Below are 25,529 nucleotides of genomic sequence, written 5' to 3' on the forward strand. Positions count from 1 at the left end.
ACACACACACACACACACACACACACACACACACACACACACACACATATCTGGGGGCACCTGGGTGGCTCAGTCAGTTAAGCAACCGACTTCAGCTCAGGTCATGATCTCACGGTTCATGGGTTCCAGCCCCGCATTGGGCTCTGCTGACAGCATGGAACCTGTTTCAGATCTCTCTCTCTGCCCCTCCCCTACTTGTGGGTGCGCGCACTCTCTCTCTCTCTCTCTCTCTCTGAAAAACAAATAAACGTAAACAAAAACAACAACATCCTGTAGGCATATTCATGATCCTTATTAAAAAAATCAATGGTATTTTCTTTCTAAAGTTATTTTTAGGGATGCCTGGGTGGCTCAGTCGGTTAAGCATCTGACTTTGGTTCATGTCATGATCTCAACAGTTCGCAAGTTTGAGTACCACATCGGGCTCCACACTCATGTTGTGGAGACTGCTTTATATTCTCTCTCTCCCTCTCTCTCCACCCTTCCCTGCATGTGAGCAATCTCTCTTTCAAAATAAAGAAACCTAAAAACATAAAGTTATTTTTAAAGGTTTAAAGAAAAAAATCCAACACCTGTAGCTGAGAGGTCTCAATGCAAGGAATAACAACTGAATTTACTAAATTTGTCTTCTTCATGAACTTGTCAGATGAGAAATTCTGTGACATTCTTCCCACCCCCTTCCTTTGAATCTGGGCAGGCTTGAAACTGTGTGGACCAAAACAATATAGCCAAAAGTGTGACTTTCAAGGCTAGGCAAAGGAGGAGATGCACCCCCTATAGCCCCCCAACCTTGTTTGCTGGAATACTTGTACTTGGGCCCCTGAGCCACCCTGTGTCTGACTAGCCTGAAGCTGCCATGTTGTGAGGAAATTGAACCACATAAAGGGGCCACGTGTAGGCATTGCGATCCTAGTCTTTAGAGTCATCCTAGGTTGCTGCTTTTACACATCTAAGTTTTGTGTTTTGTTAGCAAAGCAACAATAACTAACACAAAACTGGGTACCAGTAATTGGAGTACTACTGCAATAAAAACCTAAAATACTAGCTTTGAGACCAGAGCTGGAAGGGTCTGGAGGAGACTGCTGATGTAGAGGATGAAGTGACAGAATTTTAGCAAAACTGTTGCCAGTGGTGACTAGGAAAATGGAAAAAATACCCGCCACTGGCGGATTTGGCTAAGTAGATCCCCGTGCAGGATGCTGAGAGTTATTAAAGGTTGATCGTATCCATAATGAAAAAGGAAAGAGAGGAGCTAAAAACAAGAACCGATCAGTTTTCAGTTAAAACACAGAATACAGAAGAACTAGGACTTACGGGGTTCAAAAATATAACTACTACGCCTTCCTAATCTCTCCTGGCAGAAGCCTGCCCCAGTACTCAAGGAGATATGACCGAGGACCCACGAGTGAGGTTCGGCTGCACTTAGACCTGATTTAGACCCTCAATGTCAAGGTTGGGGGTGGGGGATCTTTGAAAAGAGGAATGTATTTTTTACGTTTGAAGGAATGTAAAGCAGTATGTTGGACTAAAGAGGTTTTGAAACATGTCCATAAGCTACCTGACAGTCCTCCCCTTAGGATGGAGGGTATATGTCCCTCCCTCTTAAATCTGGGAAGGTTTATAATCATTTAAACTAAAGGAATGTGGAAGAAATGATGCTATAGGACTAGCATGATCACATTCTGAGGCTAGGTCATAAAAGGGGATGAGGTTACTGCCTTGTTTCCTTCAACACTGTACGTGGAGCCCTGAGCCACCGTGTTAAGAATAAGAAATCCAGCTACACCGAGGCCACCATATGTGAAGAAGTCGGGACCCATGCAAAGTCTGGTCTTTAAGTCATCGCAAGCCCAGACACCTGACAAATCAATAAATCAGCACCCAGCTGATTCCAGTCCCCAGCCATCAAGTCACCCTACCCTGGAGTCTCTCCACACCCCAGTGCTGGGCTAATTGGTTATGTAGCAACAGTAACTGGCATTTCGTCACTTTAAATATTGTGTAACAGACAAAACACATGTGGACATTTATTCCATAAGCAAGCAGTTAAGTTTTCTGTGTGTATGATGTAATCAATCAATCAGTCTTCCACAGCGATTACGGCTCCGTCCATTTCATGGTCTAGTTCTGTTTTGCTTTTTATCAGTCTCTTTGGTAGATCTGTGGTCAGTTTATTAATGTAAAATACTTCTTTGTCCCTTTAGTGGGACAAATTCACTTCTTGAATTCTATTTTGCATACTGTTAGGATTGATACCTCTATTTTCTCCTTGTTAATACCTGCCTAAGCATATCTTTTTCAAGCCTTTATTTTTCCATTCTTCCTACGACTTAAAATGTCTTTTTAGGTTGGATTTGATTTAAATTCTTAAAGATATTCTGATAGCATCTTCTGGTAAGTTGAAACCACCTACTTATACTGTTTGATCTCTTCCTACAATCTTTTTCATTTTTTTAAAGTTTATTTATTTTGAGAGAGTGAGCAAGTGAGCAGAGGAAGGGCACTGAGAGGGAGACAATCTGAAGCAGGCTCCGTGCTGTCAGTACAGAGCTCAACATGGGGCATGACGTCACAAACCGTAAGATCATGACTTGAGCCAAAATCAAGAGTCTAATGCTTAACTGACTGAGCCACATAGGTGCCCCATCTTTTTTTTAAATACTTTTTTTGTTTTTTTTCCCCATTGTTTCCCCTTTAGAAAGACTGTTAATTTTTTTCCCCTCTAATACACTGCAAATCAAATATTCTAATTACTTCCTTCTAGAATAGAAGTTATGTTTTTTGGTCTCAGGACCCTTTTGCACACCTAAAGATTATTGAGGACCCCAAAGAATGTTTATGTGAGCTATATCTATCAATATTTACTATGTTAGAAATTACAAGTAGGGGGCACCTGAGTGGCTCAGTCGGTTAAGCGTCTGACTCTTGATTTCAGCTGAGGTCATGATCCCAGGGTCATGGATCAAGCCCATGTCGGGCTTGGCACTGATAATGCAGAGCCTGTTTGGGATTTGTTCCCTCTCTCTCTGCCCCTCTGTGGCTCACGATTGCTCTCTCTCAATCAATCAAATAAAGTAAACATTAAAAGAAATTAAAAAAATTTTTTTCAACATTTATTTATTTTTGGGACAGAGAGAGACAGAGCATGAACGGGGGAGGGGCAGAGAGAGAGGGAGACACAGAATCGGAAACAGGCTCCAGGCTCTGAGCCATCAGCCCAGAGCCCGACGCGGGGCTCGAACTCACGGACCGCGAGATCGTGACCTGGCTGAAGTCGGACGCTTAACCGACTGCGCCACCCAGGCGCCCCTAAAAGAAATTTTAAAGTAGGGTGTGTGGGTGGCTCAGTCAGTTGAGGGCCCCGACTCTTGACTTTGGCTCAGGTCATGATATAACAGGCATGAGATAGAACCCTGCATGGGGCTCTGTGCTGTGTGTTGAACCTACTTGAGATTCTCTCTCTCAAAATAAACTTCAAAGTTAAAAGTAAAAACATTTAAAGATCTTCATTTATCTGGAAATAATAAACCAGTGATAGGTTAATAGTTCTTTTACAAAAAAACCAATAATTGGCGAGGAGAATGGCAGATTTAATTCTTGCAAATATTTTAACGCCTGCCTTAATAGAAGACAGCTGGATCCACGTCTGCTTCTGCATTCAGTGTGGTGTGCTGTCTGTCACTGTAGTACAGCCCCTAGAAAAGCCACTGTGCACACAAGACAGGAGAGTGAGGTAAAAGGCAAATTTGTTTTATTAGTGGAAATAGTGGGGTCCTGCAGCTACTCTCCATAAAAAATCACTGAGCTCTATTTCAAGTATTATGTCCTTCATCTACGAGTCTGGTGCCTCTGGCTGATTTTAGCTTTTCTCCAAAGGTACTAATACTTGGTAGTGAGCTGACAATGTCTGAGATTTCCTACTCACCTATCTAAACCTTGTTCGCTGAAGCCTGCCAGTAAAGGGATGAGGTACTGCCCGGGGGGATGGGGCAGGAGCTACTCTCAGGACAGGCAGCCTCTTCCCCAGGAGTGTAACAGGCCCATGCCCTCCCCTGCAGTAAGGCGCTTGCTTCATTCCCGGGTGATGCTATCAGCTGAACAGTAAGTGCAACCACTTTCATCACTCATCAATGCTGCCTTAATCCTATCTTTCTCTTACATTAGTTGTTCTTCTCAGGATACATCCTCTCATGATGCATCTAATTATTTCACATAGAATCTAGGTGGTACGTTTCCAAAATGTGTCAATTTTGCCCTGCAGATTCTTCCTAAACTGACCTAATTTCACCTGTACAAAGTACGAAACATACCTTCAAATGTGGTCATGTCCGTTTATTCACTGCTCTCCAAACATGAGATTCATGCCATAACCCAACGCATAAACTTTTGTTTACTCCACTTTCAAAATGTCCTCTCTGCCTGCCTATTCGGTGCTTTACAGACCAAGGCCGAAGAACTTAATTCCAACCACACCTTATGAACATTTAAATAGTCAAGGCAGGCTTGGGGTGGGGTGGGAAGTCTCCCCAAAGCAGCCACCTAATTGAGCTAAAAGAGGCTGAAATATTTAGAAATCCTACTAAACTTTCAAGGTCTACTTTAAAGTAAGATATCTAAAATAAACAAATAAGAAAATAAATAGGTAACTAAGTAAATAAAGCCACACACTTAATAATGCTAGTCCACACTAATCTTCCCTTCTAATAGTTCTCATAGAACCCCAGAACTCTGAACTTAGAATATACCTTAGCAACCTACATCAACTACCTAATGCTACAAATGAAGAAACTAGGGCACAGTTAACTGCTTGTCTATGGTCACATGGATGAGACCCAGAAGCCAAAAATCTTCTGATTCCACTTCTAGAATTTTCTTCACCACATTTTGTAAGTAACCAAGCTTAATATTGTATCACTGTTCTCTGACCTATAACTGGGAGACTTGATTTTACATTCTTTGATTAACCTTTGTTTCCCAGGCTTAATATTTTATAGTTCGAATTTACAAACTTGTTAACAAGTTTATTTGAAACCAGTAAATAACATTAACACTGTTAGCTATGCAGGCATCCCTCACTATCTGAACTCTGGCCCAATAGTTCCTCTAATAGCTCACTAAATTTTTAATCAAAACAATAAACCATTTTAACATGATGTTTAAATTGAGAGGGTGCAGAGTATGCTGTGCTCCCACCTCAGCTGTTCTCTGATGGCATCACATTACCTGCTCACAATTTCTTTTTTTAATTTTTTTTTAATGATTATTTATTTTTGAGAGACAGAGAGAGACAGAGTACGAGCGAGGGAGGGGTGGAGAGAGAGAGAGAGAGAGAGAGAGAGAAAGACACAGAATCTGAAGAGGCTCCAGGCTGAGCTGTCAGCACAGAGCCTGATGCGGGGCTGGGAACTCACAAGCCGTGAGATCAAGACCTGAGCCAAAGTCGGATGCTTAACCGACTGAGTCACCCAGGCACCTCTCCTGCTCACAATTTCTGAGCTGTGGTATGCATTGCCACTGTTGTCTTCTTCATTTGAAGTGGAAAAGGTTATGAAGAAATTAGTTGAGCCTAAGAGGCCTAGAAGAGCCCAAAGAGTGTAAGTTGAAAGTGATAAAGTATATTGAGAAATGCGTGCAGAAAAGGCATAGATAGGCTGGCCATGCACACATCTCTATCTTACCAGGTCCAATGTTTTAGTTTTACGGGGAAAAACTAAGAATCCTTACAAAAATATTCTTGGATCTGAAAAACAGTGGGTCAATCGAGCACGAATAATAATTTTGAAAGACAGAAATACTTTTTGCAATAGACTGTTGGCCATGATTAGTGTTTCAAATCTTTTACTGTTAAAGGAGTGCCTGGGTGGCTCAGTCAGTTAAGTGTCCGACTCTTGATTTTGGCTCAGGTCATGATCTCACAATTCATGAGTTCAAGCCTGGCATCAGGCTCTGTGCTGACAGTGTGGAGCCTGCTTGGGATTCTCTGTCTCCCTCTTTCTCTGCCCCTCCCCTGCTCGCACGCTCTCTCTCAAAATAAATAAACTTAAAAAAAATTAAAAAGAAATAAGTAAAGTATTTTACTGCTAATAAAGGAACCCTTGTGGATTAAGGGCTCCAGTAACAGATGTACCAAGTGGCAAAATGCCACCTTTGTTCCTGTACCTTTAAAAGCTCTGAGCACTACTTATAACCAGGTCACTCAGATCAGGGTTCCCTACCGTGCAGCAGTATGAATAAATTTTCCTCCTACATTTAGCTCAGTTTCTGTGTTTAAACAGTATTTCAGTGCTTCAATTATATTTGGAGGAGAAACTTTTCAGGGATTTGGGGTGGGAAAAATGTTTAGGCTTCCTATATCCAATTAAGTTTCCAAAAAGAATTAGACAGGAATAGTGAGAGATACCTGTATGTTTCTTCAGCGAAACCAAATAGTTTTTTGTGTCTTGAATCTCAATACTAGGGTCCTTGGAGACCGGTATCGCCATCAGCCAAGGTATCACCACCAAGCTGACTAGAAATGTAGTTCCTTGTGTTTTACTCTAGATTTAATGAACCAGAATCTGCATTTTAAGAGGCTCTCCAAGGACCTGTATGCATATTAAAGCTTAAGAAACCTTGGCCTTGTGGATGCCCAATTAGCATACATTTCTACTTTCCTCCTCCTTTTTTTTTTTAAAAAAACGTATTTATTTATTTATTTTTTTTTTTTTTTCGTACTTATTTATTTTGAGAGAGAGAGAAAGAGAGCCTGTGCATGCGTGAGCGAGCATGCACATGTGACTGAGTGGGGGAGAGGGGCAGAGAGAATCCCAAGCCAGCTCTGTGCTGTCAGTGCACACAGGCCTAGATCTTAGGAACCCAACCGTGAGATCCTGACCTGAGCGGAAATCAAGAGTCAGTTGGACACTTAACCACCCAGATGCCCCTCCTCTTCATTTCTTCTTAACAAGTCTTCCCACCCCACTTCCCTTTTAAAGACACCTACCTATCCCTTTCCTACGAAGCCCTGTCCTTAAGGGGAAGATTCCTTCCGTTCTCCTGACTCCCAACCCTAACTCTAGGGTGAATGACCAGCCCACAATAATCCCATTCCTCTTGCCAATGAATGTTTTAGGAATAGGAGTGTTACCCAATTCTGGGCAGTGAGACATGAGTCAGTTGAGAGTGCTTCTTTAAAGTTTCCTCCATTCTGAGAAAGCCAGAGGAAGAAACAGTTTCCCTTTGCCTGGACATCATCATGTCTGGATATGAATACTAAAAATTCTGCAGACATTTCCTACTAGCCTTAGAATGAAACCAACACCACACAGCTGGACGAACACAGTGGTAGAACCTGGGTCCCTGAGGACATTTTTGAGCCACTGTACTGGTCAACCCTCAAGCACGATCTATTTCTGGAATTCTTGTTAGGTGAGAAATACCGTTTCCAAAATCATCCTAATACAAACAGTTAATCATCAATAGTCCTGAAAAAAAAGCTCAGTGATTCACTGAGATGATGGCTTTTTTAGATGGCTTTTTCAAAATCTGACAATTCTAAAAGAGTCATGGGCTTTCTTCCTAAAAGAAGCTTTTTACTGGATGTGTCCCCCACCCAGCCAATTCCTAGGATAGAGTGGTGCTTGTAATTTGTGGAATCAAAAAGTACTTATAAAAATAAAAAATGCAGGGGCGCCTGGGTGGCTCAGTCGGTTAAACGTCCGACTTCAGCTCAGGTCTTGATCTCACAGTTCGTGAGTTTGAGCCCCGCGTCGGCTCTGTGCTGACAGCTCGGAGCCTGGAGCCTGATTCAGATTCTGTGTCTCCCTTGCTCTCTGCCCCTCCCCTGCTCAAGCTCTGTCTCTCTCTCTGTCTCTCAAAAATAAATGTAAAAAAAAAAAAAATGCAACAGTGGGCCCTTAAAATGCAAATGATAACTTAATCAAACAGTATTAAAAAAAACACACACACAATAAAACCTGCAAGTCATATTATGCATTTTCATTAATTTTCTGTAACATTATTTCTTTTCAATATATGTCACTTTTTTCAAACCTAATTTTAAGAAAATTTGATGGGATACTTTATATGCCAAATGTTAGTCTGCTACATTTAAAAAATTTTATTAAAAAATTTGCTGGGGGGGGGCGCCTGGGTGGCTCAGTCGGTTAAGGGTCCGACTTCAGCTCAGGTCACGATCTCGCGGTCCGTGAGTTCGAGCCCTGCGTCGGGCTCTGGGCTGATGGCTCAGAGCCTGGAGCCTGCTTTCGATTCTGTGTCTCCCTCTCTCTCTGCCCCTCCCCCCTTCATGCTCTGTCTTTCTCTGTCTCAAAAATAAATAAACGTTAAAAATAAATAAATACATAAACATTAAAAAAAAAAATTTTGCAGGGGCGCCTGGGTGGCTCAGTCAGTTGAGCGTCCGACTTCAGCTCAGGTCATGATCTCACAGTTTGTGGGTTCAAGCCCCGCATCAGGCTCTGTGCTGACCGCTTGCTCAGAGCCTGGAGACTGCTTTGGATTCTGTGTCTTCTTCTCTCTCTGCCCCTCCCCCGCTCATGCTTTGTCTCACTCTGTTTCTCAAAAATAAATGTAAAAAAAAAAAATTAAAGAAAGACACATTCAAGATGTACGATTGGCAAGTAAATTATAATGTAAAGACTATGAATTAATTAGTTTCAAATTTCACAATGCAACTAATGTGGAATCTTGCTATGGTGCCAAAGAATATCTAAAATTAATTGAACAGGCTATTAAAATACTCCTCCGTTTTCCAAACATACCTGTGTGAGACCAGATTTTCTTCACATACTTCAGCCAAAATAACATATCACAACAGTTGTATGCAGAAGTCAATATGAGAATCCAGGTATCTTCTATTGCCAGGCATTAGAGATTAGCAAAAATTACTCTTTTTTTTTTTTTTTTTTGAAATATGTTTCATGAAGTATGTTACTTATTACCATTATTGGTTTATTACCATTATTCTTAGATGAATTAATAAATATTGTTTAAATTCCTCATATAATTTCTAATATGGTAAACATTTATAGATATAATCCACATAAACAAAAGGTTCTTTGGGGTCCTCAATAATTTTTAATAAGAGTGTAGATGCTTTTTTAAAAACAAAAGAAAAGAGTGTAAATGCTTTTGGTCTTAAGGCCCAAAAGTTTGTCAACTGTTGTGCTAGAGCACCGGGGTTGGTGCTGGAAATCTGGAAGAGTTGTAGGTACAGTCCTCGACTTGAATCATACAAGTGATCTTACAGACTGGAAAGTGGCCATAAAAATTTTTTTTAAATTAAAAATTGTTACAGTGTGGGGCGCCTGGGTGGCTCAGTCGGTTAAGTGTCCGACTTCAGCTCAGGTCACGATCTCGCGGTCCATGAGTTTGAGCCCCGCGTCGGGCTCTGGGCTGATGGCTCAGAGCCTGGAGCCTGTTTCCGATTCTGTGTCTCCCTCTCTCTCTGCCCCTCCCCCGTTCATGCTCTGTCTCTCTCTGTCTCAAAAATAAACGTTAAAAAAAATTTTTTTTTAATTGTTACAGAGGATGCTTGATAAAGAAATAGAGATTTTCCCTAACAAAGAAAATTAATCAGATATATTAACAATTATAACTCTGAAGGAAGCACACATGTATTCTGTGTATTTCAGATGGCAAATCTAAGAATAGGTAATTGTTAAAAAAAATTAAATTTCAGTGAAACATATGAAGTACAGTTCCCAACACTGTAGCTGGGTTCCTCAGTTCCTTCATTGACCAATAGTGTCTCTTTTGTGCCAATACCTGCTGAATTTGGAGATTCTAGCAATGAGCAAGATCCTGCCCTCATGTTGCTTATACTCTAGTGGCAGAAATAAGTAAGCAAACTACACTAATTCCAGGGTCTGGTAAGTATTCTGATGGAAGGAAACAGGCTTTGTGACAGAGAGCCAGAGATGTGAAATAGAGATGTGAAGCTACTCAAGACAGAACATTCAGAAAAAGTATCTCTGAGTGGGTGATATACAAACTAAGACTTGAGCAACAGACAGAAGCACCCTATGCAAAGAAAAAAGGCAACAGCAAGTGGAAATACCCCATAAATACAAAGTATCCTGAGAATGGTAAGGAAGCATTGTGACTGGAACAAGGTAATAAGAGATTTAAAAAAAAGAAAGGGGGGGGGTGCCTGGGTGGCTCAGTGGGTTAAGCCTCCGACTTCAGCTCAGGTCATGATCTTGCGGTTTGTGAGTTCGAGCCCCTCGTCGGGCTCTGTGCTGACATCTCAGAGCCTGGAGCCTGCTTCAGGTTCTGTCTCCCTCTCTCTCTGCCCCGCCCCTGCTCACGCTCTGTCTCTCTCTCCCTCTCTCTCTCTCAAAAATAAATACATATTTAAAAAAATTAAAAAAAAAAGGAGTTGCAGGATATCCATATGATGTAGACTAATGGTTTTCATCAACTTTAAAGGACATGAGACTAACTGCGTTGGAATTCCTGTAGCAGAGCCTAGGCATCAGTATGACACTAATATACCACGTAGGGTAAGAATCACTAATACTGAGTCTGTTAGGCTACTGTAAGGAATTTGGATTTTACTTTTCCTTATTTGAGAGAGAGAGAGAGAGAGAGAGAGAGCGCACGCGTGCACGCGTGAGAGTAAGAGAGGGGCAGAGGGACAGAAATAATCTTAAGCGGACTCCAGACTCTGTACAGAGCTGGATGCGGGGCTCCATCCCAGGACACTGGGATCTTATCTGAACCGAAATCAAGTCAGATGTTCACCTAAGTCACCCAGGTGCCCTGGATTTTACTTTTAATGTACGAGTAAGCCTACTGAAGAATTAAGAAGGAAACTGGTAAGACTGATTTTATTTTTAAAAGATCACTCTCGTTGTTAGGGGAAGACACAAGGGCCAAGAATAAAAAAAAAAAACTCCTCAATCCTGAAAGTTTTAAGAGACTGAAGGAGCATTTATCAGAACAGTGAGTGGAGGCCTAAAACATAGATGATGATGGGCAAAGCCAAGAGTCTGATTTTTCAGACATACTAAACAATCAATAGGTACAATCAGAGCAAAGAAAAAACCTACAAAATTAAAAATGTTGTCTTTAGGGAGCCTGGGTGGTTCAGTCAGTTCTGCGTCCAACTTTGGCTCTGGTTATGATCTCGCAGCTCGTGAGTTCGAGCCCTGTGTCGGGCTCTATAATGACAACTCAGAGCCTGGAGCCTGCTTTGGATTCTGTGTCTCCCTTTCTCTCTGCCCCTCCCCTGCATGTACTCTGTCTCTCAAAATAAATGAACATTTTTTTAAAAATTAAAAAATAAATAAATAAAAATGTTGTCTTCAACTGACCTAAAATCTAACCTGGAAACCTAATATTTCACAGTTATGTTAACTAGTGTAAAGGTAACGTTTCAACTTGCTTTTACTTTACCTAAAATATAGTTTCTTTCACACCAAATAATAACAACAAATTGACATATCCAAAAAGTAATAATAAATTGATGTGGAAATACAGCACTAAAGATTTTTACTAATTAAAAAGTATTTACAGCTTGTGAAAGAATATATCATGCTCATGGGTTAGAAGATTAATATTCTTAAAATGTCCATACTACCCAAAACAATTTATAGATTCAGTACAATCCCCATCAAAATGCCAATGGCATTTTTCACAGAGCTAGAACAAAGCATCCTAAAATTTGTATGGAAAAACAAAAGACCCCAAATAGCCACGCCAATATTGAAAAAGAATAAAAAAGCTGGAGGCATTATACTTCCTGATTTCAAACTCTACTACAAAGCTACAGTATTCAAAAGAGTATGGACTGGCACAGAAACAGACACGTAGATGAAGGGAATAGAACAGAGAGCCCAGAAATAAGAACACACACACATAGTCAATCTGTGACAAAGACGGTGAGATCATACAATGGGGAAAAGACAGTCTCTTCCATAAATGGTGTTAGAAAAACTGGACAGCTATATGTAAAATAAAGAAATTAGACTATCTTCTACCATATATAAAAATAAACTCAAAATGGATTAAAGATTTGAATGTAAGACCTGTAGAATGTAACTCCTAGAAGAAAACATAGGAAGTAAGCTCCGTGACATCAGTCTTTGCAATATTTTTTTGGCTCAGTCTCCTCAGGCAAGGGTAATAAAAGCTAAAGTAGGATTACATCAAACTAAGAAGCTTTTGCGCAGTGAAGAAAACCATCAACAAAATGAAAAGGCAACCTAATGAATGGGAGAAGATATTTGAATCATACATCTGATAAGGAATTAATATCCAAAATACATGAAGAACTTACACTCTCAAAAACTATCAAAAAAAAAAAAAAAAGCTTGATTAAAAAATGGGTAGAGGACCCGAATAGGCCACAATGAAATACTACTTCATATTTCTCAGAGTGGGTAAAATAAACAAGACAAGCACTGTTGGTGGGGATGCAAACTGGTGCAGCCACTGTGGAAAACAGTATGAGAGGTTCCTCAAAAAATTAAAAATAGAAATACCATATGATCCAGTAATTCTACTAGATATTTATCCAAAGAAAACATACCGTTAATTTGAAAATATATGCACCCTTATGTTTACTGAAATATTACTTACAGTAGCCAAGATATGGAAGCAACCCAAGAGTCCATCCATAGATGGATAAAGAAGATGTGGTATATATGTGTGTATATATGTATACATATAAATACACACACAGTGGGATACTATTCAGTCATCAAAAAGAATGGAATCTTGCCATTTACAACAACATGGAGACCTAGAGACGATAATACTAAATGAAATAAGTCAGAGAAAAACAAATACTATATGATTTCACTCATACATGCAATTTTAGAAACAAAACAAAGAAAAAAAGAGACAAATAGACTCTTAAATACAGAGAATGGTAGTTGCCAGAGGGGAGGTGGGGGGGATGGGTGAAAAAGATAAAGGGGATTATGAGTACACTTATGATGAGCACTGAGTAGTGTATAGACTTGTTGAATCATTACACTGTGCACCTGAAACTAATAACACTGTATATTAATTATACTTTCATTAAAAAATTAACAACAAAAAAGGGCACAAGACCTGAATATATATTTTTCCAAAGATGACATACAGATGGTCAATAGGTACATAAAAAGATGCTCAACATAACTAATCATTAGGGAAATGCAAATCAAAACCACAATGAGATATCACCTGTCACAATGGCTAAAATCAACAACACAAGAAACAACAAGTGTTGGTGAGGATGTAGAGAAAAGGGAACCCTCTTATACTGTTGGGAATGTAAATTGGTGCAGCCACTACAGAAAACAGGACAGAAGTTCCTCAAAAGATTAAAAACGGAAATGCCAGGGGCGCCTGGGTGGCTCAGTCGGTTGAGCGTCTGACTTCAGCTCAGGTCATGATCTCACAGTTCGTGAGTTTGAGCCCCGCATCGGGCTCTGTGCTGACAGCTCGGAGCCTGGAGCCTGTTTTGGATTCTGTGTCTCCCTCTCCCTCTCCCTCTGCCCCTCCCTCACTCACGCTCTGTCTCTCAAAAATGAGTAAACATTAAAAAAAAAAATTTTTTTTAATAAAAAAACCCAGAAATGCCATATGATCCAGCAATCCACTTTTGGGTATTTAGCCAAAGAAAATGAAAACAATTTAAAGAGATAATATGCACCCGTATGCTCACTGCAGCATTGCTCACCACAGTCAAGATATGGAAGCAATCTAAGTGTCCACTGACAGATGGATGGATCGAGAAGATGTGGTATATATATATATATATATATATATATATATATATATATACAATGGAATATTACTCAGCCATAGAAAAGAAAGAGATCCTGCCATTTGTGGCAACATGGACCTAGAGGGTATGATGCTGAGTGAGATAAGTCAGACAAATACCATATTTGTCTTTCACTTGTATGTGGAATCTAAAAAAACAAAACAAATGAACAAACAAAACAAAACTCTTAGATACAGGAAAACAAACTGTTGCTTACCAGAGGGGAAGAAGGCTTGGGGGAGGGGAGGATGAAATAAGCTAAGGGGATTAAGAGGTCCAAACTTCCAGTTATAAAAATAAATTAAGTCATGAGGATGTAATGAACAGTATAAGGAATATAGCCAATAAAGTTATAATAACTTTGTATGGTAACAGATGGTAACTAGACTCATCATGGGGATCATTTCATAATGTATAAAAGAATCGAATCATTATGATATACACCTGAAACTAATAGAATACTCTATGTCAATTATACTTCAAAAAAATTTTCAATCTTAAAGGAACTGAAACTTGAATTATGTTGTTTCATCAACTTGGTAATTATTTTCAAATAATGCTCTTTAATATTTAACTTAAAATCTGAATAGTTCCCTACAGTTTATTCTGAGTTCTTTCATTTGCCAGCATTCTCACCACTTTCTCTGACATGAAGACAACAGGTTAGGATATTTTTAACTTCAGCGCTGCTGTCTTTCTTAAAGAAAAAAGCGAAATGTATCTTATGCCCACATCCCTCTCAAATGTGAAAAACATCTGGCTCCGCCTCCCTCACTTATCTTATCTAGCTGTTCCCTCTAGGTTTTATGATTTTGTAAGACACTAAAACAAAATTTAGGGTGAAGTAGTTTCTACTCCTAGTTAATTAGCTTTTCAATAGTATAAATGATATTCCAGATATTTTTACGGTAAAATAGAGTAATTGGAAAAGTTACTATAATATCAATTATCCAACAATAAAATATATTTAGAAAAATCAATGCAAATTCACAGCAATTGATATTTTAAGCTCAATATACCATGAAGTTTAATATGTAAGTTCAATATATACAGCTTTTAAAAAGAAAAGAAACTTACCTTTCAAAAGATGATTGAGGTCCATTGTGTCATGTAAGACTTTTTGTTTATATCTATGGTCTACGTTGGAATCTAACACTGAAGATTCTGGAGTGAGATCAGGCCCAGTTTTTTCTTTTCCCTTTTTGGTTGATTTCAAACATTTTGAATTATTTTTTAAATCCTCAACATTTCCATATACTTCTTGACTCACGTTTTCTTGCCTTTTAACTTTTACTTTTTGATCATTTGATGCTCCCAGTTCAAAAGACTGAATAGGGCTGATGTCTGGAGTTGAGAGAGGAGTGACATCTGTCACAGTATCTTCAGATTCCTCAGTGTAGTCATTGACTTTTGGTTTAGTACTTGAAGGTCGTGTTCCTGTTGATTTTACTCCTGATTTATATTTCTGTTTTGGTGACAAGTGGGTTACACCAGACAGACGTTTCTTTAATGATGGAGATGTATCAGAAATACAGTTATCAGACCCTGCATCTGAACAATCTGTACCTGAACTTGAAGATGAGGAAGACAAAGAGGAAGAGGAGGAAGAAGAATTACTTTTGGAATGCTTTTTACTTATGTTTTTTTTAAGGTTATTAGGTGGTTTAGCTGACTTGGACCTGACATGCTGCATTTTCCCATCATCACTGCTCTCCTCTCCATCTGTATAATAATCATCGTCACCTTCTTTCACAATTTTGGGAATTCTACTTGGAGTGGGTAAGTGTATTTTATGCCCTGTTGTAGCATTCCACAATTTTTTTGATCTTGAAGTGGACAATGATAAAGAATTTCTGGTTCGCATATTATCATTTTCTACGGGGTGTTCTTCTGGAAGAATTTTCTTTTTTATTTCATTTTCCTTTCTTTGTATTCCAAATTTCAAGTTTACATTTTCTGTATCTTCGTCTATTCTCCTTTTAGGGTCATCATTTTGCTTGTCAAAAACTGAGTTACTTTCACATTTCTTTTCTTCTTCAAAGTCACTGTCAAAGAAAGAATGGTCCACTTCACCTTCTGATACATCTCCAAAACGATCCATGATGGCAAAAATATATCTGAAAAAAAGAGGCCAGTGTTACCATCAGACTGAAGAATAATTTCTTAATACTTTTCATTTTTTTACAGTAATTGCATATCTCAAACTGAGACGTTTGATTATAAAGAAACATGACAAAAACACCCCAAAAATATTAACTCAGTGAAATGATAATGGGGCTAGAGGAGTAATAACAAATTGTACCAATGATTTGAAAAATAAGTAAGTCTAATAATTCAGTTCACGAGTCATCAAGGCAAGCATATCACAAACATATACCTAGGTGAACCCTAAGGAAAATCTGCCTTCTAGAAGTACAATTAATTTAGACTAAGAAAGGATGATATTAAAACCTCCTAAAATTAGCTAAGCCAGCTTGGATTCAGAATTTGTCCTCTAACACCATTCTACACTAAAAACAAAAAACAAAAACAAAAACAAAACAAGAATCAAAAAATCATAATGACTTGGAAGGTAGCTGATTCTATTTCTGGAGGTAAAGAAAAACAAAGGCCTAGAGTATTTTACTGTTACCAGAAGGCACAATATTCAAATATGCCTGATATAATGGTAATACAAGAAAGGCTCCAGTTTAAAGGGGCCTCCTCTGTTCAGGTTGCACAATTTAACACTGAAAAACAAAACACACAAAATACACTTAAAAAAATTTTTTTTTAATGTTTATTTATTTTTGAGAGAGGGACAGAGCATGAGCAGGGGAGCAGCAGAGAGAGGGAGACACATAACTTGAAGCAGGCTCCAGGCTCTGAGCTGTCAGCACAGAGCCCGATGCGGGGTTCAAACCCACAAACTCTGAGACCATGTCCTGAGCTGAAGTCAGATGCTTAATTGACTGAGCCACCCAGGTGCCCCCCAAAATACACATAAAAGTGAAAAAGTCCTTCTGTGATAACTTTTAGTCCATAGTGACATTCAAAAGAGCAAATAATATGAGCTGCATTAAAGGAAAGGCATATATAAACTAATAACATATAGCCAACAATCCAATTTTGTGCTCAGTATATTCAAATTATGATTAATTCTATTATGTAAAATCAAACAATAAAAGATTATATAATCTATATTCTAAAGCAATCATGATTCTCTGGAGCCTTTAATTGTTGAAGTGATACTGCAACCTATAAAATCAAGTACAAATATGATTTAAAAATCAACCAAACTTACATTACTAATACTAATGCAATAGGTTAATATGATAGATTAGAGGTATATATGGTAGTACATTTTATCATTGGGTAAATTTTTTTTGCCTTTAACGTTTTGAAGAATATAAGGCATATTAAAAAATTTAACTATTCACAGTCAACTTTTAAACACTTAGGGAATCTGATTAAATTAGTAAGGTTAGACTTATAATTAGGTTTATTAAAAATGTTGGGGCGCCTGGGTGGCGCAGTCAGTTGAGCGTCCGACTTCAGCCAGGTCACGATCTCGCGGTCCGTGAGTTCGAGCCCCACGTCAGGCTCTGGGCTGATGGCTCGGAGCCTGGAGCCTGTTTCCGATTCTGTGTCTCCTTCTCTCTCTGCCCCTCCTCCGTTCATGCTCTGTCTTGCTCTGTCCCAAAAATTAAAAAAAAAAAAAAAAAAAAAAAGTTGAAAAAAAAAATGTCTAAGTGCTGGGGTGCCTGAGTGGCTCAGTTGGTTAAGCATCCAACTGCAGCTCAGGTCATGATCTCATGGTTCGTGGGTTTGAGCCCCCCATTCGGCTCTGTGCTAATGGCTGGGAGCCTGGAGCCTGCTTTGTATTCTGTGTCTCCCTCTCCCCCACTCACACACTGTCTCTCTCTCGCTCTCTCAAAATAAAATAAAAAAATAAAAAAAAAAAGTCTAAGTGCTTACTAGGACTTCCTCTATTAGATATGTCAGTATCCCTGGTCAGATGTTCAAGGTACATAAGAAAATTAAATATACTAAAATTGAATTGTGCTGCAAGCTCGCAAATGACATACAATGTTCAGGGAAATTTAAGCTAAGTCAGATTAATCAAAGTACAAATAAGTTTTAAAATTCTAACATATTATTAGAATTAAATTGATTTTTTTTTTTTTAAATTTTTTTAACGTTTATTTATTTTTGAGACAGAGAGAGACAGAGCATGAACGGGGGAGGGTCAGAGAGAGGGAGACACAGATTCTGAAACAGGCTCCAGGCTCTGAGCTGTCAGCACTGAGCCCGACGCGGGGCTCGAACTCACAAACCGCGAGATCATGACCTGAGCTGAAGTCGGCCGCTTAACCGACTGAGCCACCCAGGCGCCCCTAGAATTAAATTGATTTAAATTGAGATGTGTAAGTAGATCTTAAAAATTTAAGAAAAATTAGGTAACTTATACCTAAATATTAAATGTAAGAAATATTATTTACTAAAAAAAGAAAAAATATTATTTCTCATAGCACAGATCAATGCCCTCTTAAGTTTTAAAACTCAAATCAGCAGAAGGAAGCCTCCTCCAAAAGTCCTCAAAAGATATTTAATAAGGTTTTAGATGTCATATTTATCCATTACGGAATTAAAGTCTACTCTTTTTTTACTCTCTTAATTTATAAAAATTGAAACATCTCTTTTAAAGGATTTTGGCAATTAATTTTCAGAGCTGTAAGAAAGCCATAAGCCTTCTGAATCAGTACTTTCATTTCAGAAATTTATCCTAAGAATATAATACTAAAAAGAAGGAATGGAATTCTCATATTATTTCAGTAATACTGAAAAAACTTGAATAGAGGAATGTTATGATTCCATCAAAATTATTATTATATCAGGAGTCAGCCAGCTACTGTGCATGAGCCAAATCTGGCCTGCCATTTGTTTTTGTAAATAAAGTTTTACACACTACAGCTGCAGAGTTGAGTAGCTATGAGACTATATAGTCCACAAAGCCTAAAATATTTACCAAATGACTGGATTATGGAGGTTGTGGATCTCTGCTTATATCAGAGATATATGATATCATTATATCAGCATAAAAATGAACACTACAAAACTGTTAGCCATACTGGGTTAATAATACAATTTACACACTTAAATAAAAACCAGGGGGAAAAAGGGCAAAATTAAGTCGACCTGTTAGAAGAAAAACCAACAATCCCACTGCATTTTTTATATTTCCATTACTGTTATTATAATAGTGTCCTTGCAATAAATTAAGCAAATAAGTGATGACTGCGAGTCTGCACAACGAAAAAGAAGGAACTGAGTCAGACACACTCGGGCTCAAACTTAGTTCTACCACTTCCCAATTGTGTTTCTGGGTCATGTACAAGGATGTTCATCATAGCCCTACTGTTTATAATAGAAATGAGTTAGGGAAAAACTCAATGTCTAATAAGAGGAAAATGGATAAATGAAATGTTGTATGTAATATACTATATGTCAGTCAAAAAGGGTGAGCTGAGATCTATAAAAATAAAGTTTACTAAAAGAGCAAAATTAAATGAACAACAATACAATTATGTAAAACTTAAAACTAAATTCCTCACAGGCACAAAGTTACATAGCACGGACTGGAAGGACATACATTAAACAACTATAAGCTGATTGTGGGTCATCACATACCTAAGGAGTGTGACTGGGGGCGCCTGGCTTGGCTCAGTTGGTAGAACATGTGACTCTCGATTTCCGGGTTGTGAGTCTGAGCCCCTCAATTGGGTCTAGAGCCTACTTTTTTTTTTATGTTTATTTATTTATATTTGAGAGAGAGTGCAAGCAGGGGAGGGGCAGAGAAAGAGGGAGACAGAATCCCAAGCAGGCTCTGCACTGTCAACACAGAGCCTGGCGCGGGCCTCAAACTCAAGAACCATGAGATCATGACCTGAGCAGAAATCAAAAGTCAGACACTTAAAGGAGCCACCCAGGCACCCCAGAGCCTACTTAACTAAGAAAAACTTAAAGAAAAAAATAGTATGATTGGTCATTGTCAATCCAATTCTGCCCACCTGAGTTCAGAAAGAAAAACGACCAATTAAAATAGTCACTGAATGGTGAGTAAGTAGCTCTTATAAACATTGTCACTAAATTTCCAAAAAACATTACCCTCTTTTGTAAGGTAATCAACTCTTTCATCCAAAATGTCAAGGGATGGAATAAAAAGGGGTTATTATTGTTTTTTTTTTTCTTTCGCACTTTGTCACATGGGTACGAATACCTTTGTGATTAAAACAAAAAAAATTTTTGTAGGTTTCTTCAAATTTTCAAAACAAATGGTTTCATGGCATAGCCCAAAGCATAAATTTTCCTAGTCAGTTTAAAAAACAAATCTTTCAGGGGCATCCGACTCTTGATTTCGTTTCAGGTCATCATTTCCCAGTTCTCGAGTATGAGCCAGGCATGGGGCTCCACGCTGACAGTACAGAGCCTGCTTGGGATTCTCTCTCTCTCCCTCTCCTCCCATCCCCCTGCCCTCCCTCCCTTCCTCTCTCTCTCTCTCTCTCTCTCTCAAAATAAATAAACATTTTAAAAAAATCTTTCAGGGGCGCCTAAGTGGCTCAGTCGGTTGAGCGTCCGACTTAGGCTCAGGTCATGATCTCGCGGTCCGTGAGTTCGGGCCCCGCATCTGGCTCTGTGCTGACGGCTCAGAGCCTGGAGCCTGTTTCAGATTCTGTGTCTCCCTCTCTCTCTGCCCCTCCCCTGTTCATGCTCTGTCTCTCTCTGTCTCAAAAATAAATAAACGTTAAAAAAAAAAAATTAAAAAAAAAAAACTTTCAAAAACAAATCATCCAAATCATTTCACCTTTCATCTTCAGAAAAATTTGTTTACATTTTTCAGGAAAGACACAAAATTAACATAACTAAGTCCCATTTGTATTAGTGCTATTATTCTAGCACAACTAACAGCTAAAATGTATCTAAGCTTAAGAAGTTTTATTACTATTTACCAATGAGAAAAGTGAAGCAGAGCAAGAACTTGCCCAGAGTCACACAACTAGTGAGTGGCACAGCCAGGATTCTAAAGCAGGCATAGTTTAAGGATCCTGTTATTAACCACTGTTCTATTCTGCTTCAAAGTATGGTCCTTCCAAAGGAACTAAGATCTGTTTTTGTTTTTTAACCTTTAAGATACATGGCTGTGATATCTATGATTTATATGATGGTAAACTGGGTAAGGTAACAAGATTTTCTTCTCATCACTGGGATTTTTAAAGGAAAACAGAACCTGTTTAGCAATGGTTTTAGCAGTTCTCTGTAGGAGAGGATGGTCTGTACAGTTAAAATAAGATACACATGCCAGTGATTGCCATGCATTTTGCTGATCTGCCATGTAGCAGTTTTCCTCTAACAAAGTAAATTGGAACAAATCTCACTGGCACCACAAATGAAATAAACTAGTAGCCTTAGGTAAATTAAAAGTGTTAACCTAGGTAACAAGAATTCAGAACTTTGAATTAACTTGTGACTCCCTAGAATCCAATATGAGCTTGTGACCAAACCCCCTTTCCAAATACAGTAGTGAATTCCAAAGTTATTTCTGGCAAGGAGAGTGACAATTCTGGAAGACACTAAACTTGAAATGTTTCCAGCAAGCCTCCTCTTTGTGTATTTGGCATTTCAAGTTAAATCTTGTGATTCCTGATAACCTTGAGTGAGACCTACGTAAAGTTCCTCAAGATGGTACATGGCAAAATAATGCAAGTTAGAACTAATACCCTTCCTGTAGCCTCAGAGATCCCCAACAGTCCTGAAAGGAAAAGATTGTACCCCCTTACACTAGAACTAAGGCCTAGCAAATTTAAACGGCCTGACCAATTTCAAGTTATTAGTTTGTTTCTGGATGCTTCTTGTGATGTCAAGCTTTATCAAATTTGTGAATTAAAAAAAAAAAACACTGAGATGGACGGTTGAAAATAAAGATTCAGAAGGTTCTGGATAAATGGAAAAGAAGCTAACATTCATATAGGTTATATACTAAGCACTTTCTAAGCACTTTTTCACTGATCAACCATTTAATACTGGTAACAACTTTGAGGTTCAAGATGAAGAAATTGCAGCTCAGACAGGTTAACTGACATATTCAAGACCACGTGGCCAGAAAGCAGTAGAGTCAGGATTTGGATCCAGGCAGTCTGGCCAGACAGTCAGCAGTCTTACTGATTATGCTATACTCAAATAAGCAGAATATTAATAAGCAAAAAACCCAATGGGGAGGTATACTCTGAAACAGCCAAATAATAACACAATTAATAGCACAGGCACAGAATGAGGGAAGGTAAGGTGCACGGAGGACCCCAGCTTAAAAGAAGGTTCTTTGAAAAAAGACGCGGAGCTTACCAAGCGGCAAAAGCATGACTTAGGAACCAAAAGACCAAAATACTCTTAAATCATATCCGGATAGTACTATACAGTCTAAGACAACTTGAATTATATTCTGCTGGTCAAACTACTTCTTGAATGAAGCATTTAGTTCTGGGTGCTAGGGGGAAGAGTCTAGAATTTAAGTCATGATCAGTGGTTTACAGAACAAGGCATTCATAGGCTAGTAAAAGAAATGGCTAAGAGAAAGCAGGTATTCAGATACTCAAAAAACTGTGACATGAAAAAAGATTTTACAACTGTTATTGGTAGTTCCAGAGGTAGAACTTGCATCAACAGATGTATAATGTATAAGGAAGCTGTTCTGAAATTAACATAAGAACTGCTCAAATGGAATGGGCTACTTTCTAAGATTATGAGCCAGAAGTCACTAGACAATGTTGGAGTTACATGTCTACTTGCTGGGATGCTACAAAAGGAATTCATGCATTAGATATGATTTTCCCAACTTTAACATTTTATGAACTAGGTCTAAATCCCAACATCAATCTGTAAGCCAAATGATTAGGAACTTCTTTGAAATCCCTATTTTTCATAGCTAAGTTTCCCGCCTTATCTCCTTACCAAACTGGGAATTCCTGGCATCTTGCTCATCTTTATATCCCCAGTGCCTAAAGTGGGATCTGACAAATACTAGACATTCAAAGAATGTTTACCCGAGGAGGGAGTCTGGAGTTAGGAGACTGAAGACCGAACCCTAGTCTCTTTGCTAGCTATGTAAGCAGAAAAATCAATGCTTCTCCCTGAGCTAGTTTCCTTGTTTCCCACAATCGTCCCCCACCAATCCCCACCGCACTCCCCACACCAGAATTAACTATCCCCTTATTTGTATTTACAGGGTTCATGTAGTCCTCAACAGTTGTAAGGACCCAACTTCCTAAGTGGTCACAGTTCGTGGGAGGTGGCGCATAAACCCTGGGAGACTTTCCAGGCATAACATCCAACAGACAAGGTTATCGTTAGGATTTAAACACTCCAGTGGTTTAAACGTAATTTACAGAAAAACTATCCAGTGATCCCATCCACCAAGTTATCCTTCTGATAACATTTATTTCCAAGTTAATGAGATTCCATTTACATTGGTAAATAAAAATATGCATTTAATAACACTGTAAAGATTCTCTTCACCACATACTGGGAAAGGGTAAAAATTAAATGACAGATCACTTAATAACTCTTCTGGGGCTCAATGAAAACCGGCATGTGTCAAAGCTGACTGGGCGTCGCTTGGACACTCACCATTTGTCTAGCTCTTACAGAACCAGAAATACTAACGCTCAAGATACATCAGACACACACACAAATAATCTGGCATTTTTTAAACTGGCATTTTGTTACTGTGACATTACACTGTTTCTATAATTATGTATACAATACGGTCCAAAGAAGGTAACCCGTGGGGTACACGAAAATCTCGGCCCGAAATAAACATCCCTTTTCCAAGAACTCGAGAGGGTCAGTTTACCACCTCCTCCGGACCACCCCCTTCCCCCACGGCCCCAGGCAGCAGCAGAAAACTGACAGCCCCTCAGGCGCCAGGGTTCAGAGTCAAAGCCGCGGAGGTGGGCGGCGGTGGCCTGAACCCAGCTCCTGGTTACAACCACTTCTTAACTCCGGCCGACCCCGGTCCCCACTCCAGCCGCGAAAGCGTCCTGAGGGCAGGCCCGGCGGCTCCCACAGGGGCCGGCTGGGGCTGCGAGCGGCCCCACGGACCCGCCGACCGCAGGCTCGGACGTCTTTGTTGTGGTTACACCCGCACCCGAGAGGCCGGCCGGGCCGTAGGGCCGGCGGAGCCAAGGGCTGGGGGAGGGGGTCCCGGCCGGCCGGCCTTCCTAACTTCCCACGCTGGCTTCCTCATACCGACTCTGAGTGCTCGCCGCAGCCTGGGCTCCGTAGAGGGGAAACGGATCCCGGAGGGGAAGGGTGGCGGGCGCGTCGCGGGCGGGGCGGCAACGCGGCGGGGCAGGAGGGATTGCTCGCGCGCCGCTTACCTGGGTGCCGGGGCCACTGCGGCCGCCTGGCGCGCCTCCCGAGGCGTTGCAGGCTCGCGCGCACACGCTAGCGCGCGCACGCAACCTCCGCTCGCGGCTCCCAGCAGCCTGGCTCGAGCTTCCGGAGGCGGAGACAGCGGAAAGGGAAAGGAGGGCGCCGAGGGAGCGCTGCGAGCCACGCGGGAACTGGGCGGGGGCCCGGCGAGCGGCGCGGCTCCTGGTGGTTCCTCTCCTCTCCTCGCGGCGGGCGTCATAGAGCGCGGGGGGTTCGCCGGCGGCCTAGAGAGGCTCGACGCGCCGTGCGGTGGGTGGCCGGGACTGGGAGGCAGGGCCCGCGACTCTCGGGTGGGAAGGGACACGGGAGGAAGCTTACCTTTTAGGCCCTTAGTTGCCCGGTGCACCGTCAAGGTGCTAACTGCTGTTGCCCCCGCTGTTAACAGCAATGCGGGTGGACCTAGTTGTTAGGGTGGCCAATTTAATTGGGAAAGTGGCTTTAATGATCTTGTAACTCCTCCCCGAAACAACAGTAGTAAAAATGAGGGCGGCTGTGGCTTTACGATTATTTAGGTCAGTAAAGTTCAGATCAAAGAACTAGTTGTGTGACTCAAGAGCTGGTGACACATTATAAAGTCCTCTGACTATTGGTAAATGAGTTGGGTAGTTAAAATAAGAGAAAAATGTGAAATATGTTGAATGCCATAATTTTTCGATTTTGAACTCACAGTTGTGTAGTAGGTGTGGTAGAATAATGGTGCTCCAAATATGTCCACCTCCTAATCCCCAGAACCTGTGAATATGCTGTTTAACGTGGGAAAAGGGACTTGGGCTATGTGACTAAGGATCTTGAGATGGGAAAATTAACTTCGATTATCTAGGAGGGTTCAGTGTAATCAGATTTTTTTTTTTTTACACTTAATTATTTTTGAGAGACAGAGAGAGACGGAGCCTGAGCAGGGGAGGGGCAGAGAGAGAGGGAGACACAGAATCAGAAACAGGCTCCAGGTTCTGAGCTGTCAGCACAGAGCCCGATGCGGGGCTCGAACCCACAGACCGTGAGATCATGACCTGAGCTGGAATAGGTCCCTTAACCGACTGAGCCACCCAGGCGCTCCAAGTGTAATCAGATGGATTCTTAAAAATGAGAGTCAAGAAGATGCTAAGTCATTAATAGGAGGGGTGGCCATAGAAGCAAGATTGTAATGTATAGTACTGTGACTATAGTTAACAATACTGTGTTGTATATTTGAAAGTTAAGACAGCAGATCTTAAAACTTATCACAAGAGAAAAAAACTGTGGAGTGATTGTTGTTAACTGGACTTACTGTGGTATTCATTTCATAACATATATATCATGTTGT

The 25,529-nt window shown here is 40.1% G+C and overlaps 1 protein-coding gene across 2 annotated transcripts in view; it reads right to left on the reverse strand.

Moving 5' to 3' along the window:
- The window catches only part of CFAP97 (cilia and flagella associated protein 97), a 41,959-nt gene extending 17,675 nt beyond the window's left edge, over positions 1 to 24,284 (reverse strand). The window contains exons 1-2 of one of the 2 annotated variants that reach the window (XM_040489927.1): positions 24,172 to 24,284; positions 14,837 to 15,876 (exon numbers count right to left, since the gene is read on the reverse strand). In XM_040489927.1, coding sequence (XP_040345861.1) covers positions 14,837 to 15,860 — 1,024 coding nt within the window. In that variant the 5' untranslated portion in view covers positions 15,861 to 15,876; positions 24,172 to 24,284. The other variant, XM_040489928.1, reaches the window with a different exon arrangement.
- Between the last annotated feature and the right edge of the window lie 1,245 nt (positions 24,285 to 25,529).

The sequence above is a fragment of the Herpailurus yagouaroundi genome, unplaced genomic scaffold (assembly GCF_014898765.1).
Source record: "Herpailurus yagouaroundi ecotype Mexico unplaced genomic scaffold, PumYag 181, whole genome shotgun sequence".
In the NCBI taxonomy this organism is placed as follows: domain Eukaryota; kingdom Metazoa; phylum Chordata; class Mammalia; order Carnivora; family Felidae; genus Herpailurus; species Herpailurus yagouaroundi.